Below are 19,741 nucleotides of genomic sequence, written 5' to 3' on the forward strand. Positions count from 1 at the left end.
GGAAGAGGTCCTAACATCGAAAATGGTGCAACTCAGTTTAGTGGTGATTGGTGACTCATGGAGTTATGACCCCGATGGATACCTCAGCAAAAGAAAGAATGTTGTGAAGCATGAGCCTCAGAATTCATGGGTGGAGCGTACGAACCCCCAATTTGATGACCCGAGCTTATATGTGGACCCTGATGACTTTCCTATCTTAAGATGCCCCCCATGATTAAAGTTTTAATCCACCCTGCAAAAATTCAACCCTGCAAAGCCTATTCCTCGGGTGATGTTAGAAACTATGAGAACTTAGCTTGGCCTAGAAAGAAAAGGGAAGACTTTTGGGTCTATTAGCAAGAGGTGAGTCAACCTAGAGCCAACATTGGAAATACCCCTTTGGATGAACATTTTTAGGAGGAATGGTTTAGTTAAATAAATTCGATGATAAGATAGGTAACAGTTCCTCATGCAGGGACTCATCTCCATTGATTGCCCCGTGGCAGGGGGTGGAGGTTATAAATATTGAAGGGCAAGATCTAGAGCCACAAATTCTCCTTCCCTTGGATAGTTTAGCTCGCAAACCTCATTTGCAAGCTGGTAAAAGGCAATCTAAGAAGGAGTAGTGTGAATCCCCTCTGAAAAAGAGGCAACATCCTAGCACATCCAGTGGGAACCCACCCTCTCAAATCTCGGAAGCATCCCCAGATCTTTTATGGCCAATGCCTTCCACTACTCAGGTACATCCTTTTTTTCCCTCATCTCTTGCTCAGATGGTTTCTTCCATTGTTCCCATTGCCGCAATGCAGGCCCTAGTCCCTAGTGCTGTCACCTTAGCCCCAGCGGGTACGCTAGTTGATCCCCAAGATATATTCCCACAAGCCTCTATCCCTTTCCTGGCCTCAGCTTTTATCTCCATAGTTTTTCCCTCGCCAATGTCAGAAGCAACCTCCATGTCGTGTAGGCTAGGTTTTGGAGAATCTTCTCCTCAAGTTATGGGAGTAGCGTCCTCAAGCCTTTTTCTGTTAGGAGCTCCCCCCTTTGTCCCATTATTTTCCCCATCGGCTCTAGCTCATCTCATCTAGACTGCTTTCACTGGGCCTATTTCACAATTCCCTTTCGTGGTTCCCCCTAGCGTAGCTTTTGCAGGTCAGGTTATCGATAACCCAAATGAGTTTCAGCAACAGGTTGCTTATTCTAGAATTGCTTGCCTTGGTAAGATAGCCAAGCAAAAAGAAAATGAAGGTGCTCGTCCAGCCTGTCCTCATCTGCAGACACATTTCAGCAAGGAAAAGGATTGCCTTTACTTTGCAAATCTTTTCCCCAAGGTTGACAAGTCAGAATCTCAGATGAGACGAAATGATTACTCGTTGCATGCTATCGGCGTTAGCCTTCAAAGTGCCATGGCATCAAACAAAGTAGAAATGATGGAGGAAATTTCAAAAGTTGTATCCATGGATTTTATCAAGAAGAGTCACTGTCTGGAAAAGATCCAAGTAGAGAATGCTAGTCTTTGAGATTCCCTCACCTAGCAGAGAAAGGAGGATAAAGCCTAGAGCTCAGAAATCAATCGTCTGCAAAGCCTGCTGGGCCAAGCTAATTCAGAAAAAGGGAAGCTGTAGTCGGCCTTCAACAATGTGAGCTCCCAGTTAAAGGGCCAAGAGGCGACAAGAAATGTGGCTCTGAAGGATTTGCAGGAGAAGGATTTAGTGATCTAGCACTTAAAGGCAACTTCTAGGGATGTTACTCAGGTGCAAATGCAGCTGCATGAAGAGATTCTTCTAAAGGAAGGTTATGCCCGCCAACTGAGTGAGGCTCAAGTGTCATTGTCTGAGGAAAAGATGAAATTTGATGCACAACTAAAAGTGAAAGAAGCTAGTCTCGAGCAATCCAGTGAGCGTATTTTAGAGGTGGAGACTCTTTTGCAGAAAAAACAAGATTGTACATCATAGCTACAACAAACTGTGCGAGATGGAGAGGCCAGCATCATTGAATAAAGTAACTGCAGTAGGCTTCAGCAAGAGATGGTTGCGAAGGATGATGAAATTTCATGATTGCTGAGCATTCCACCTCCGGTGCAAGTTCCCCAAGACTTTTTGACCATTCTAATAGAACTGTATGTTTTACACTGGGAAAAGATCAAGCAATATAATCCCTCGCTACAACATCTGCCGAGATTCATTCAAGAAGCATAATCCCTTTGTGTAGAAGTGGAAGCTCTAGTTGATAGTTCGATGGTAGTCTTGTCCCCCAAGATCCCCGTGGCTTAATACTTGATCCAAATGTTATATGCATCTTAGGATGATGAACTAAGAGAGAAAGGAATAAATGATTGCAAGCAGTTGATCAAGAGAACAAATGTTTTCATCAATCACCATAGAATGATCATGCATGTATCAACTGCATTAGATCCATTACAAATTGTTGTTCTGGTTGTCAAGTAATGGATACAGAGGTTTGTTTCACTGGGCTTGCCTTCCCCTTTCTCTACTGATAGTTCAGTATTAAGGATTAAACAATTGTCGAGTCAGATTGAGCACATGTAGAAAGATAGATCCTTCACCCAGAACCTAAATGACCCTATCTCAAATGAGGACGTGGAATGCCTTCTACATCCCCTTGTCTAGCTCTACACTCTTTTGAAATTGGTCCATGATGAACCCGTAGGATTGCCATTCAATGAGGTCATCTGTCTGGATCAGCACTATCAGAATTTGGATGCGCAAGCATTGCCTTTGGAGGAGGATTGGTCGATGCTGTAGTAGGTCTCTAACCTGCTCTATCCTATCTTAATATAAGGTATGGTCTGCGAGCCAGCAGTTTTGGGTTCCCATATTTGGTAGGTAGAATTTCCCCTGTTAGTCACCAATAAATGTTCACATTAAAATTCCAAGAATTAATTTTTTGGTCGTGTTGCTTAGTTTTCCCTTTCAACTTTCCAGTATTGCAAGGCATACAAGACAATTGTCAGCTCGGTGTTACCCCAATGGTCCCTATTTGGTGTTTAAGTTTTGGAGTAGCGTGATGGAGACAAATGGAAAGATGTTCTTGACTGGGCTTCCTTTCGAGGGCCCACCTTGTAGCACAGTGGGAGAATGGATACCTGGAACCTTCATGTTTTGGCAGGAGCGTTTCTGTTTGAAGAGATTTCCTAGTCTGTCGCATCTTCCTCTGTGGTTAGAGAAATATTTTCAGTTTGTGCCGGTATGAAGATCGTCACAGACATGGAGTGGAGTCTTGGGGTCATTTTGCTAGGTGAGATCTTCAGAGTGACACGACTTGGTTTTTCTATTCAGGGGTAGTTATGCCTATTTGGTGTATTTGGTAGCTATTTCTAGAGTTGCGGGCTCTATTTATGCTTGTTTTCTCCCTATTGTAGGGGTTCGGAACTTTTGAAGAAAAACAATTAAGTTTTCTTAGTAGGAATTTTGGCCTTTTAAACTATTACTATTTTCTGAAGAAGATTAATCAAACTATGCCTATGGCCTTTTTGATACTTAATTTAGTATGCTCTAATGGTTTTTTCTGTGCTTTCTATTAGAATTCCAATAAATTTGGAAATATATATATCTAAGATTATGTCGATTAAACTATGTTTTGCACTTGTTATTTGGTAGATGCATGATGGGTATTTCTTTATGTTACAAGGAAATTTAATTGTTTCTTAGTTGTGTTTCTGATTCAGACATATAAATGTTGAATGGGCTCAACCATATGTATTTGGGTTTTTGTATACTCATGTCTTCTTAAAAAAATGCTTTGGCGCATCGCCTCGATAGTTTAGATTTTATTGTTTTAAGTGTTTCCTTCTTTTCCTTTTTCTCAAAACCATAAGGAAGAGTCAGCTTCTCAATCCTCAAGATCATTCAGTGAACCCTTCGCAATTGGTCCCCCATCACTGAATTTCCCATAAGGCTGTTTGCTTCCAAGGTAAAATTTAGAGTCAACAGATATGATAGACCAAGGTGACATCATGATCGATACAAATAAAACTTCAGCAAACACGAATCACACAATCTTTAAGGATCCATTTGTCAAACGTGACAAAGGGAAGGTTACTACATCAGGAACGCAAGATAATGCAACTAACTACACAAAATTCTCATATGATTATACTATTCATGCCATTAGCTTGGGAGATGTAGTAAAAAATAATTTAAAAGACACACTTGATAGAGATGAACACTATCCAGAGACTCACACAAATGATAATCAAATTTGCATGATATCAGAAGCACCGAAATACAATGAAGACAAAAATCTTTGTCTCAGAGACTGGGGGCATGACGAACCATTTCATTCAAGATGGTTTGCAGATGAACTTATAGCACATATCATGGATGTTACACTTACACATCAAGACTATGAGGAGAGATCTAGCATAAACCTTGACAAAACAACATATGGTACCGACAGTTCCTGCACAAGAGATGATATAGTGGCTACGATCACAATAACTCCCAAAGACAGAGACTGTGCAGTAGTTACATGCATATCAAAGGTAACTTTACAAGGAGTACCACCAAACCTACCACCAGTGGTAGGGACTTATAATATTGTTGAGCAACTCAAGAAAACCCAAGCACAGATATCACTTTTTGAACTCTTGCATATTTCACCCACTCATAATGCCATTCTAGACAAAGCGCTTCAAGATTCAGTAGTGGATAGAGATATAGATGAAAATTTCTTCCAAGATATGGTAGGGAATTTGGCATAGGGCACTCGCATTGCATTCACAAAACATGATATTCCTAGTGATAGGCTGCTCCATAATGACCCACTACATCTAGAAGCTTACATACATGAGAGAAGAATCAGAAGAGTACTCGTAGATGGAGGAGCCAGTCTCAACATTTGTACTTTAAAGCTGGTTAAGGCATTGAGATAGTCTGAGCTTCATATTGATTCATCAAAGAGAATAAATATTAAAGCATATGATGATGAAGAACATCCCTCAAAAGGTATTGTAACACTACCTGTACAAATGGGACCTATAACAGCAACTCTTTATGTCTGCAACCTCAAAAGTCGTATCCAACTCCTTTGGAGTAATAGTTGCACAAGTAGTTAACAACTCTTGAATCTTTATGTTCTTGTCCTCCTCCATAGCTCATAATCTTCTAGCATCTAATTTGTCATATAACTGTGTCGGTATTTAATTCTTCAATTTCTAACAAGGTTTTCTTATAAATATCCAACTACAATAAACTACTTCCTCAACTTCTCTCAGTTCATCATCATCTAAGTACTCATAATAAAATTGTACATTTTTTAACATACCATATTTAGTTATTTCATCTACCAATTCTGCACAATTCTTGGGTGGAATAATAGTTACATTGCTAGATACAAGTGCAAGATCGATGTCATTCATCTTCTTTCTTCTTCCAATACTGGATGGGGCAGAAGGTGTTTCTTTTGGAGATCTTCTTTGTCGGTACCTTGATTGTAACCTTCCTAACAGGTTGCTTCTTTGCTTCCACCTTAGTCTCTTCACTTTTCTTCCTCAATACCCTTTTGAATGCTAAGGGTGTGCCGTCATCAGTTCCAGAGTCTAATGGAATAGGTTCAATGAAAACTTTAGGCTATTTCCTCTTTCTTCCTTTTTCTATAACATCTATTAATGCTTTGATGTCCTGAGATACCTGTTCCACAAATTTGCTTGCCTTGCCCTACTACTTCTCCCTCTTCTTCTGATTAAACTTAGTTACAACCTCTTGCTTCTTTTGTTTAGTAGTAACAAATTATTTCTCAGCTTCATCAATAGGTGCATCAATTAACAATTGTGTATAAGCATCCAAAATATGTGCATCAACTTCATAACCCATTTCCTCAATCCAAATCTTTTGGGGCTTGACTGCTTCCATCAAGGTTTCATCTTTCTTAACCATAAAGAAGATCTCAGTTGAGTATTTCTCAACAATGTGCTTCTCTCTAGATTTCATAGCCTTCTAGAATTCCTTGAAGTAACCCCAAACTTTATCATCTTGTTGACTACCCAAACTAGCAATAGATTATTTCAGTTGTCTTCCTAATGGGATATCAAATGCCCTTTGTCTCTTTCCAAAACTAGGAGTTTCATTAATAAAAAATAGCATCAAACAGACAATAATATTTCCATACCGAAATGTTCCCTTCTTTTCTCCTTTGATCTTCCTTAGGTTAATTAACAACTCATCTAACATCCATCCACAAAGATCTAACTTCTCATTCTCCCTCATCATCTTATGTGTTGCATAAATGCAAGAGCTAGAAACAGAATTCAAATGATTTGATTGAGTTACCTTGTAACCAATGATCATGCTTCTAAATTTGATATCTCTATCGGTCATAGTACTAACCCTCATTGATCATTGGTCTGATGTTGCACCCTGAGATTATTGACATGATTGTTAGAAATCTTCTTCTCTGGATATTGTCTAATCTGCAGCAAATCGGTGATGGCCCTGATGGCCTCCTTCAAAATCTTGTAAGGTCTATCCAACCAGATGAATTTTCCATGCACTCTGCTCAAAACATATCTAACAATCTCATCTTCAAATTCTGGATTATCCAGAATGCCTATAAACCCTAGATCCTCAATATGTTGATACTCAGGCTTAATCTTTCTAGAATATCCCATCAAATCGCTCATATACATGCTCTTGATATCACTAGTTCCCAAATCCTCAATGTGATAGTGAATGTAAGATCTGACATCTTCCACATATACAACTCCTTTCGGGACACGAGAAAATGCGCCAACCAAATCATCTAAAGTGGCAATATGTGGGCATAGTTAGAAAATTGGCCTAGGATGGTCCTTGACCTCAACAACAATAGGATTTGCAATAAAAGTAGGTGCAAAGGATGATCCCGCTACCATGATGAAAGATAAATACCTAAGAAATAGTTGTCGGTAAAACCCCTAAAGAACTCTTCCAATCGCTAGTAAAATCGCTCAACAAGATATAGGATCGCATTGAATTGCCTTAGACTCACTCTAAATTTCTCTTAATCGCTTTGAATGCAAGGTGATCAGAAATGAAGTGAATTCAACCATTTAACCTCCAAAAAAACCATAATCCATCATTGATATGAATGACTTCCGGTGAAAGATACTGGATCTCGATCAAACATCTCCATGCCGGATAAGAATTTCCAATGTCTAGAACATCTTCCAAAACCTCTTCCCGGGGCTTAAGTAGTATCTTCATGAATTTTACCTACCCCTAAGGAATCTATCTCAGTTACCAGATGAGCTTCCTATCGGTGCAAAAGCAACCTCCTTTGTCAGTTGAGTAATCAGAGCATTTCCATCTGATGATTGATCTTCTAACTTCCTGACCCATTTCTTGATATGTTCTTGCCGGATTTCAATGACCTTCTCTTTCCCTTTATCATTTGATCCATCATTGCCAACCGATGGATTAATGCTTCTATAGAACTTAGCTATGTGTCCAAACTTGTTGCATGCATATCATGTAACATTGTTATTTTGAATTTCTTTGCTAAAACTAGTATAATTGCTTGACCAGGACTATTTAGCCATATGTCCAAATTTTCCACATGCATAACATTTAACATTCATTTTGCAATCTTCTGTCTTATGAACATACTTATTGCATTTAGAACATTGACCGGGAGTAGAATCAGGGTTCGGATTTCTTCTATTTCTACATTGCCTAGCCATGTGACCAAATTTATTACAAACAAAGCATCTACCATTAAATTTATAAGCATTAAGTTTCCTTACCAGTTCCTTTTGGTTTTGGTCTTCATTTGCAGTACCGGAACTCTAACCTTGTTCAAATCCAAGTCCACTGGAATCTCCATTTTGTCTTTGACTTCTCAATAATTCATCAAGTTGTGCTGAACTAACCTTGAATTTCTCCTTATACTCACTTGCAATAGTCAGATCATCTCTAAGAATTATTATTTTTCTTTCAAGTTCTAGTTCATTACTCTGGGATTGCACTAAATCAATTCTCAACATATCATTTTCATGAACCAACCTACCACATTCCTCAAATTTGTCTTTCAGAGATATAGCAAGATTTTCTTCCTTCTTCTTCCAGTCTTCAATCTCCTTTGACATTCTCATAATTAGGGCTTGAATTTCATTCCTCGTGACCATATTCTTCTGACTCGGCTTCTAACATCTTTCATTAACGACATCTTTCTCATCATTATCCTGATTTTGCAAAAGTTCCTTCCTCCTAGATTGAACAGATGACAACCTTTCCTGTAGGATAAGAATGCATTCTTGAGCAAAATTCAATTCATCTTGTAACTTCAAGCTCTTCATCCTTTCAGCATCATAATATTCAAGTGTTACCTCAAGTTATGTTTCCAAACTCATATCCATGGATTCTGGATTCAGGATCTCCCTCAAGATGTTAAACTTCCTCTAAGACATGAGGCTCAGATATCAATTATTGGAATTCAAGAACACTAAGAGGGGGGGGGGGGGAATCAGTGTTCTACTGGAATGATCTATTTTAACCTTATTAAAACATGCATTCACCAACCGGTATACCGATACATATAAGATTGAAAGAAGTAAAGCAATCAATAAGCCAATCACACAAATGAATACCATAACATAGAGAATTATACGTGGAAAACCTCAAAGAGGAAAAATCACGGTGGGATTTGTGACCCACAATATCAATCCACTGGCCATATGAAAATATATTACAAAATATGGGGGCATGCACTTGTAGGAAGGCTTACAGCCTAGAGCACACTACTCATCACAAAAGGAGTCTCACTAACTACATACAAATCTAGACTACAATCTGGAGAAATGATTGAACTGCAATGATATCATCTTCTATACCTGAATATAGTTTTGGTTAAGCTTTGTTTGTTCCGGTCTAAAACCCTAAACCCTTACCGGAATACCCTCTTACATAATCAACATTCCTCGCATTACAAATATCTCTCTCTCACTCACTAATAAATATCTCAAAATGATCTATTCAACTGACCTATTTACCCTTACAATATTTCATGCCTTATGTTGGCTTACATAGATAATTACAAAAATGAATATACAAGTCAGCTCAATAACATAAATACATGAATATCAAAATCAATTGCCGATGTCGGATCTCCCAAATGATGTCGGTCTTCAATACTGATATCCTGAATGTGAATTATGTCGGCCTGCAATACCAGTAACCAAAGAATTCCTCCCAACTAGTGAAGATACCTACCGGTGAAGTGACTGTCGGTACACTAATGAACTAAAATATGAAGCTAGAACATGTTGCCATTGTGTAGGAAAAGTGGTGCAAAGAAATGGAAAATTCGGTTTCAAAAGGGGTCCACACACAAATGGGACTCTTGGTGCAAGTTATGGAGCTATATTGAATAGCTCAGCTCCCCAAGGGACGTTCCATTGTTCTCTATCTCACAGGATCCCTCAAGCCAATGCCTTTTCTCTCAGATCACTGAGAAAAGTGACTTTAGGAATGACAACTCCAAGAACGAGTGATATTTGATCAACTTAATATGAATGCATTCCTAGTTATGCATGATATTAAATCTAATATGATTTAAACTAGCATGGATATGATGATAAGATGAAATATTAGTAAAACCTATCCTAACATGATATACTAGTCTAATATGAGTGCTATGATAATGGAAATGTCTCTTAAAATACTTATTAAGATGATTTCTATTCAAAGAGAGGCTAAATTCTTGATTAAAATGATTATAGATTAGATGCATGAAACTTGGATATACTTAGTAAAATGTATATAAGTTTGATACTAAAGACTTGGATTCTGAAATAAGAGAATGAGAGCTCTATTTATAGGAAAAATAGGGTAATGCATGGTCAAGATTGGATAATCTTAACAAGGGCTAGGATTGAAAGTTATCAATCCATGTTCACAATTCTCACCAATGAAATGGTGACAATTGTTAACAAAAGACTGCTTGAGAGGAGATGTAAGAAGCAATAAATGCTTGAGAAGACATGAAGGTTACCTTAGGAGGTAAGGGTTAAGGTTAGGTTAGGGTTATCCATTGGATAAAGCTTTTACCCAAAGGATAAATTCTTGTGCAAGGGTTAAAGGGATAACCATGGTCAAAGCAATGAATTCTTGATGAGACCCTTGGGTTAGATGAAGGTTGAGTTAGAGAGAAAGTCTTTAATCATGTAAGAAGGTTGAGTTAACCATTAATGGTTAGAAAGACTTTACAGGTTAACTTGTTGAAGACATAAAGCCTTTAATGGTTTTCAAAGACTTTGAGGGTTTAAGAAGTGACTTCCCTTTGCTTAGGGATGTGACAATATTTACAAGATGGATTAGGCTAATTTAGAATTGATTAGAAGAATCTAGAAGGGGGTTTAGAGAGGCAAGTGGGAGATGTAGGATTTTACAAGTGGATGGAGGGGAATTTTAATTAAAAGAAAATTACTTTATTTCAACAAAAATAGATGCAACTTGCATAAATACAAGTGGGGGATTTAAATAAATAAATTAGACTTATTTACTTGCAAGGATGAATTTAATTAAATGTAAATTTATTTCAAAGGAGAGAAAGGGAAATTAATTAAATAAAGTGATTTATTTAATTAAAGGTTAGAAAAGGCTTAGGTGAACTTAATTAAATTAGTTGAGTAATTCATTTAATTAAATAGATGAATGTGAATAATTTAATTAAATAGAGGAATGAGGTTAAAATGAATTTAAAATTCACTTAGGAAAGTGGTTATTTTTATACGTCTAGATTTTGCCCCTCTTTGAAGTGACGTGTATGTGCATGTTAATTCAAAGAAAATTTTGTTGGATATGATGTTTGTGTCAAAATGTTGGTATGATGCCCCAGATTTGATGAACGATATTGATGATGCCCCCTCAAGAGATGAACTAAAGATTTTGAAAAATTTGTTGATTTGATGCACGCTTTTTTGAATTAATTGCATTTTAAAATTTTGATAGTGTTGAATGTAGTGTAATTGATTCATCTCCCCAAAAATAATGTTTGACAGGGTTAAAAGTGAGAAAATTAGCAAAATACATGCCCCACCTACTAACCCTATTTGACTTTTACCCTATAAAAAGGTAAAAAGTGATTCTATTCTTATCATTTGCACATTTGTCTCTTTGTGATTGTGACATCTTAGCTCTGACGAAAATATCGGTTCCTTATGCTTCTCACCGATTCGAGTGGATTCATCAATACTGGAGGCCCGTTGCATATGGTCCACCTATAAGTCATCTAAATTTTACCACATTTTTTTATTAATTTTGTCGATTTTGATCACGTTTTTCAATTTTTGTTTTCAAATTTGTCATTTTTAGCATGTAGGTGGTCTAGAATAGTGCATACGATAAGCATCATAGTGCATAGGGTAACCTAGTTAGGTCAGCGTCTGAGGTGCACTTTGCAGTGCGTCACAGGTTTAGGATAGCGCATTTAGTCTTTTAGCGCATAGGGTTGACAAGTAAGCGGGTAGGTGAGGAAAGATGGTGTATAGGGTGAACTAGTGCATAGGGTAAATAGGTTAGCACGATGGCAACCCCAGTTAGCGCATAGGGTAGTTTAGCACGTAGGTGAGGAAAGATAGCACATAGTTAGCAGCTTAGCACATGGAAGGGATGTTGTGGCGCATGGGTAAGAAAAATGGGTAGAAAAGACTTGGAAGAATACGTCGCAGGGGGAATAGATGAGGTAGATGGCTTAGGAGCGGGTAGGTGCCTTCTGAGTGTTTTGGGATGGGTTTTGAGCCAATGTTTTTCCTGTTGTGATGATGTATGAGTCTTGATATGATGATTGAGAGTCTACTGAAATTGCTTTCGTTATGAAGTGCCAAGTTGATTGATTATTTGAATGAGGATCCTGATTTTTTGTTTGATGTGTATCTTTGATTTTTACCTTGCAAATGAATTTGATGTTCTATATGAGTTCTGATTCTTGATTTCTGATATGATTCCTGATGTGATGCTTGCATTATGGATTTTGAATTACTTGCGTTATGGGTCTTTGATATGATTTCCTAATATGATGCTTTGATTTTCGATATGGATCTTGGATTTTCAATATGGGTATTTGATTTTTGATATGGGTCTCGGATTTTTTATGTGGTGCTTGATTTCATGCTTCGTTGTTTCAAGTTGATTTTGTTTTGATTGGATATATCGGATAGATGTGGGACTTGATGATGGACATTTGTTGTTTTACAGGCACAACTTGGTGTACTTCAATCATGAGAGCAATTTTCGCAACCATGGTCATTGATTTTGTGATTGTCATAGGCCGATAGGGATGTGATTGAGAGATGCAGTTTGACTTCTTTATTAGACATGCCTCGGTATATCATTAATCGGGGTTTGTTGACAGCTTTGGTGGAGAGGTGGCATAGTGACACGAACACCTTTCATTTGGCCACAATCACACCTGAGGACTGTTATCACATTCTGCTAATTCCGATTATGGGGGCCTTGTTGCCATATGAGAAGACTAAGGAGGGTGGGATAGAGGCTCTCCATCGCATCTTCCAGGATGATCAGATTTGTGGATATGAGATCCCATGGAAGGAGTTTGTGGATCTTGATTATGCTCCTCTACCCTCTTCTCTAGCAGGTTTCATTGGTGGATTTTTATGTCCCGACCGTAGGTCCAAGGGACTAGTTGTGGGATGGGGATTGGTGTTGGAGGACATGGTTACACAGGGACATAGGTTTGCATGGGGGTCCTACATATTAGTGCACCTTTACAGGGAGCTGCACCAGGTAGTGTATTTGGGATACATGAGTTTGTCAGCGGGGGTGACATTATTACAAGTGAGGGCCTGGGAGCATATTCCTATAGCGAGGCCACTTGCAGATAGGGATAGGTCAGTTGGGTGAGCATATACATATGGGTATACAGGTATAGTTGTCTAGCGTAAGCTGGGCAAACTAGAGCACTAGTGGAGACCGTATATGGATTGTGAGGTGTGGGCTGAGGATGGGATACAGATGCCCTATGTGTATATGTCTAGATATTTGATTGGGCGGATGCCCTTTATTATTGAGCAATTGTTGCATTATCGTGTACAATGGCAATATGGGAGACAACAGGGGATACCACAGGGATCGTGTTTATATGCTTGTCAGAGATAGGATGTACCCGAGTGGGGGCCCACTATGGATAGCATAGCGGCAGTAGAGGAGTACATGACATTGGCAGGCCAAATCTAGGATTACAAAGCTGGGGTTGTTGATGCGGGGATGACAGAGGAGTTCTCGACCTACTTCATGGAAAATGCAGTGGCATGGATATCGGATCTAGTAGAGATGTTACCTTCCTTTGACGATGAGGAGGATGAGTAGCCAGAGAGGCGAGGGGGAGTTAGACAAAGAGATGAGGAGGGAGAGGAGGTTGGAGAGGGAGGTGGGGATGATGGAGGAGGTAATGAAGGAGGATGAGGAGGATATGGTGATAGAGGAGGTTTGAGGAGAGATAGAGGATGAGGAGGTGATGGAGGACAAGATAGAGGATGAGATAGAGGAGCTTGCAAAGAGATTGCAGAGAGCGACAGGTGGTGCCTCGATGCGGGACACACTGAGAGAGATACGGTACACATCCATGGTGACTGAGTACTATAGTCAGTTATATGAGGATCTATTCCCTAGAGAGGAGAGATCATAGCTATGTAGCCAGTCGATCTGCTCGGAGTCAGACGAGGATAAAGAGCAGAGGTGTTATGGGGCCCTCTTGACATGATCCACCTGGGGGAGATCCAGGAGCTGGGACATCTATTCTGAGACTGTTAGCCTCAAGAGATAATCATACCTGAGAGACTTGTCTTTGTTGTATTTTGACAAACATGATACCCCTTTATATATTTCGACCATTTTAAGATATATATATATATATATATATGGCACTGATTTCTCTAATTCTCATGTGATGTGTTATGGATGATGATTTATGATATGAATTGATATGATGTATCTATGATGATGATGATGATGTAATGCTTAGATAGTAATGCTTTTGATTTTGATTATGATTTATGAGCTATGATGATGAAAATATGATGATGCTTTGTTTATCTTGATCTTGTTGATGTATGATGTGAGATGTATCTTAAAAATGAGATGTATGATAATGATGTGAAACTAATGCAAGATGAAAATGTGACATGGAGCTAAATGCAAGTGTAAAATGATATGCAACTTAATGCAAGTGTAAAATGATATGCAATTAAATGATCACCCTCATTTTCTCATTGTCATTCCTGTGTAGTAACATGTTTTTGCTCTATTTTTGTTTATCATCGTTGAGCTTTTGATATGTTGGAAGTTTATACAAGCATAATGATATAATTGAACCATAATGACCTGAGTAAAATGTACATGGATTTTGATATCGCAAGATGGTGCAAGCATCGAGGTATAGTTAAACCAAGATGACCTGAGTGTTGCTTGCATAAAACAGACAAGAATTAACCATTTGTATGCGCAAAGTGGAATAATGTCTTCAATGATATGTTTCCAATCATGTCTCAAGATAGATTTGCACTATACAAGTGATCGCCTCATAGACACAAAACCAAAAAAAATATCAGACTCCCCCACTACTTTCTCTAGCTCAATGCATCGTTCATAAATTCAAGAGATCCAATGATTCAAAAATTTGAAGTGCAAAATAGTCAAAAATTCATGCGAGATGTAAACAAATTATAATTCATAAAATCATCCATCATATGTGTGTTGAAGGTGTTAATTGGATCAGTGTCTTGTTTTCTTGGCTAATGAGCTGTTGTTTGAAGGGTTTCCTTAGCTTCATAGATATGTTGTTTTCTTGTTGTTGGAATGCTTGAAGTCAGAGGAATGTTGCCCCTAGCTATAGATATCTATTGATGTGGATATTCATTGTGTTTATCAAGCCATGGTGGGATATGATGAATTGATCTTTAGATAAGAAAGGACAGTGACTATGCTAAGTATGTCTAGGATAATTTTGCATAAATGGCCATTAGCTTTGACTTTGGATGCAAAAGATATGAGTAATGATAGATAAAGGAGTTGTTCCCTCACAAATAGTGCCTGTTGCCAGGTTTTCACCACTTGTTTTTATTGCACCTTTTTGTTGTTTTTCTGATTTTTTTTTTTTGTATATTTCACTTTTTCCGTGCATTAGACCACTCAAGTGTATAATTTATTCAGATGGATGATGTTGGTAGGGGCATCAAGCACATCTCCTTCTAAAGTTGTTAACTGATAGGTGCCTGATCCATAGGCTGATATGATAACTTAGGGACCTAACCAGTTAGGTTCAAACTTCCCCCTCTTTTCTCGATCCTGTTGATTTCTGGGATTTTCTTTGAGTACAAGTTCACAAACTTTAAAAATCATAGGGATGACTCTATGGTTGTAGCTTCTGCACATTCACTGCTGGTATGCTTTGAGATGATCATAGGCATGTTGTCATTTTCATCCAGAAGCTCTAGTTCTTGCAATCTATTTACCCGATACTCCTCATCTGGTATGAGGCCTTTTAAAGATACTCTGAGTGATGGAATTTCTACCTCAAGAGGTAAAATTGCTTCTGATTCATACACCAATGAATATGGCATAGCCCCTGTAGGTGTTCGGATGCTAGTCCTATATGCCCAGAGTGCCGAATTGAGTTGTATATGCCAATCCTTACCTGCATCATTTACTATCTTCTTTAGGATTTTCAAGCTTGTTTTATTTTATGCCTCTGCTTGACCATTCCCCTGTGGGTAGTAAGGTGTAGAGAAACGATGTTGGATTTTAAATCATTCACATAGTCTTGCACATCTTGATTTTTGAAGGGACACTCATTGTCTATGATGATGGAACTGGGAATGTTGTATCTACAAATTAGATAATTGAGAATAAAAAAGGCAATCTTCTTTCCAGTTACTAGGGTCATTGGGACTGCTTCAACCCATTTTGTGAAATACTCTATTGCAATGATAATGAACTTGTATCCATTTGAAAAGGAAGGATGAATTTTCCCTACTAAATCAATTCCCCACTAAATCAATTCCCCACTAACAGAAAGGCCAAGATGTTGTAAATGGCTGCAACTCCTATGCTGGTGCATGGATAAGATTGCCATGAATTTGGCACTTAGGACATTTCTTTGCAAATTGATAAGAGTCTTTTTCCATTGTCGGCCAGTAATATCCCATTCTCAAAAGTTTTTTAGTGAGAGTAGGACCACTTGAATGCGTGCCACAGATAGCCTCGTGAAGCTTGTGTAAAGAAGAGTCAAATTCATTATGATCAAGGCAACGAAGAAGAGTACCATCTAGACCTCGACGGTAAAGTGTGTAAGCGGTTAAGGTATAACAGGAGGCTTGCCGAATAAAGTTGTATTTTTATTACAAGATAGGTCAATGGGTAGGGTATTGGTCTTAAGATATTCATAGATTGTCCCATATAGAGGAGAGTCTGAACCGGTTAAGGCATAGGTGACATGGGAAGAAGAATTGTCATAGGCTGGGGAAAACAGTTTCTCTACTAGGAACTCATAATGACTTTGTTGCTCTTGAATTTGTAGTAGTGAAGCAATAGTGGCCATTGCATCGGCCGCTTTGTTGTCCAACCTTGGTATTTGCTCGAAGGTGATATGTACAATGTACTATTTGAAGTCATCCACCATTCTTTATTATGGCAGCAACTTGTCATCCTTTGTTTGATATTCATTATTGATCTGATTTATAAGCAGTTGGGAATCTCCATAGACTTTCAATTCCGTGATTGTCCATTCCACGACCATTTTGATTCCTATGACTAGGGCTTCATACTCAGTGATGTCATTGGTGCATGGAAACATGAGTCTATACAATTTGGGAATGGTGTGTCCTTCGGGGGTGACGAACAAGATGTTGACTCCTAATCCATGTTGGGTATAGGAACCATCAAAGTACAAGGTCCATTGCTTGAGTGTAACAGTAAGGATATCCATGTCTAGAAATTCCACCTTCATTGGTTTCTTATCTAGTAGTGGTGCTTCAAGTAATTGATCTGCAATTACTTGTCCCTTGATAGCCCGGTGCTCTGTGTATTGGATATCAAACTCACTGAGAATCGTGACCCATTCATCCAGTTGACCTGTGAGAGCTGCTTTGTTGAGTAAATACTTGAGAGGATCAATTTTTTCTACTAGCTTGATTGCGTGATCTAGCATGTAATGGCAGAACTTTTGAGAAGCGAATACCACAGCTAAACAAGCCTTCTCAATGAATGTGTAATTTAGCTCATATCCGTTTAATGTTCGACTGATGTAATATATAGCTCATTCCTTTCCTTCTTGATCTTCTTGTGCTAACAATGCCCCCAATGATACTTATGTTGTTGATATGTAGAGAATGAGTGGCTTCCCTGCTATTGGTGGTACCAGAACTGGTGGATTCATTAGATATTGCTTGATTTGATAGAATGATTCCACACAATTAGCTTCCCATCTGAATGGTATGTTCTTATGTAGCAGATGATTAAATGGTAGACTTTTATCTACTAGTTGGGCTATGAATTGCCTGATAGACTGTAGCCATCCTTTTAGAGATCTGAGTTGACTAATGTTCCTAGGAGGTGGCATCTCCATGATGGCTTGTACCTTCACTGGATCTACTTCAATGCCCTTTTTAGACATAATGTAGCCTAATAATTTACTTGATGTCACCCCGAAGACACACTTCTTAGGGTTTAGCCTGACTTGAAATTGCTCTAATCTTTGAAATATTTTATCCAATATGCCCAAATGTTCTGCCCCGGTGAATGAATTAGCTAGTAAATCATCCAATAGTCCTCCATGAAGGTATGCATCATATCATGAAAGATTGTTGTCATTTCTTTTTGATAAGTTGCCCCAGCATTCTTCAAGCCAAAAGGCATGATGTCCCAACAATATGTTCCCCAAGGACAGGTGAACGCAGTCTTATCTTGATCCTCTAGAGCTATCTTGATTTGATTATAGCCAAAGAAACCATCCATTAATGAGAGCATTGCATGGCCCGCTGTGAGGTCCACAATTATGTCGATGTTGGGCAAAGGAAAGTCATCCTTTGGACAGGCTTTGTTGAAATCTCTAAAATCTATGCATACTCTGATGCTTCCATCTGGTTTTGAAACTAGTACAATGTTTGAAATCCATTCATCATAGTCTATAGGTAGAATGAATCCAACGTCTAATAACTTCTTTAGTTCAGCTTTGACCATTAATGCTACATGTGGATTAATCTTTCTTAGCTTCTACTTGATGGGCTTAGCTTTTGGAGCAATAGATAAATTATGCATGATTAGGTTTGGATCTATTCTGAGCATATTAGCATAGGACCAAGCAAAATTGATTTTCTTTTCTGTGAAGAATCTGATAAACTAGTTTTTCCTCTTTTGTCAGTGATTCTGCTAGGTGTATGTTTTTAGCTGTTGCTTCTGTACCGATGTTTATTGATTGAGTTGGCTCAATCAATATGGGTGATCAGTCCTGATAGTGTTCAGGAAGAGTGTCAAGTCTCCCATCCTTAGGTACCTTTAAAAATATTTAACCCTCAGATGCGTTCTTTATTTTTACTTTTTTGTGATCTAGTGCTGCCATTGACTAGTTTTCTGCATTAGATCCTTTGTTTCTTTCATTTTTGCGACTAAGAGACTTGGCACCCTCCTGATTGTAGATATCCTTATTTTGTTCGCTGGTAGAGCCTATTTTTGGGTTGACTATACATAGGTAATGGACATTAGATTCATCATCTGGGAAAATAGGTATGTCATGGTGTTTAGGTTCATCCTAGTCTATCAAATCAAGAAATACGAGTGGTAGAGAGTCATTTGGTGGGTCCAGGTCGGCTGCAGTAAGTGTCATGATAGAGGTATTATTAAGGCTATCTGGGATGTTGTTTAAGTTAATGATATTGTCAAGGTCTTTGATGGTAACATCTTCCGTGTAGACTTTTTCATAGTGTTGCTGCTCGTTTTCCTTAGCTTCGTAGATATGTTGTGGACTGAATTCAAGTAATCAAGACTCTGTACCTTGTCCCTCCTAAGAAAGGGGTGTTTATGAATGTATAGCACCTTAGTTGACATCCTCAACAATATTTGAACAGCTACCCCATTCATAGTCATTAGAATCAGTTTCAGAAGTACTATCCCAGAGTCTTTCAGTGTTGCTGACAGGTATGTTGTAGGGTGAGAAGAGATCTCTGATAATTGATACCAGTCTTGTAGTTTTTTCTGATTTTGAGTCAGAACCTTCTTGTACCCTTTGCATTTGTTCATACATTGTTTCTCCTTGGGGAGTAGTGATGTCTTTAGGAGGTGACTCTGCCTTGTTTTGAATAGGTTCCTGTACATAATGCACTTTCTCATAAGATGCTTCTTCCCTTTGAATGGTCAGTTCCTCTTGTCGTTTCTCTTTTTCTTGGTGTTCTCACTCTTTCCTTGTTGTTTCTACTACTTGGTGTAGTGCCTCTTACCATGAGTCCTCGTCGTATTTCTTCTTTGCTTTCCACTAAGGTTTTTGATACTTATTTTGTTTTTTCCTTGGGGGTATGCTGTGTCCATATCCCAATCTTGTTTTGTCTCGATAAAATTGTGAAGGAGGGTCTAGTGGTTCTGTAATGCCTTCTTGATGCTTGCCTATAGGTCCTTTGACATTGTATCCCATCTGTTGCATGATCAGGAATCCTTTTCCATACTGTTGTGTTGGTATGGCTGCCTCCAGAGTAGCAGCTTTGACTTCTCCCTCATCCTTGTATAGCCAACTAAGGACATCTTTCTCTTCTGATTCATGTGCT

The 19,741-nt window shown here is 38.5% G+C and overlaps 1 protein-coding gene across 1 annotated transcript in view; it reads left to right on the forward strand.

Moving 5' to 3' along the window:
- Positions 1–1,736: 1,736 nt before the first annotated feature.
- Positions 1,737–19,741, forward strand: part of LOC131858966 (uncharacterized) — a 47,554-nt gene continuing 29,549 nt past the window's right edge. The window contains exon 1 of the mRNA XM_059212465.1: positions 1,737–1,920. Within this exon, the coding sequence (XP_059068448.1) occupies positions 1,737–1,920 (184 nt within the window). The remainder of the gene's footprint in view (positions 1,921–19,741) is intronic.

Source organism: Cryptomeria japonica, chromosome 10, assembly GCF_030272615.1.
Source record: "Cryptomeria japonica chromosome 10, Sugi_1.0, whole genome shotgun sequence".
Lineage (NCBI taxonomy): Eukaryota > Viridiplantae > Streptophyta > Pinopsida > Cupressales > Cupressaceae > Cryptomeria > Cryptomeria japonica.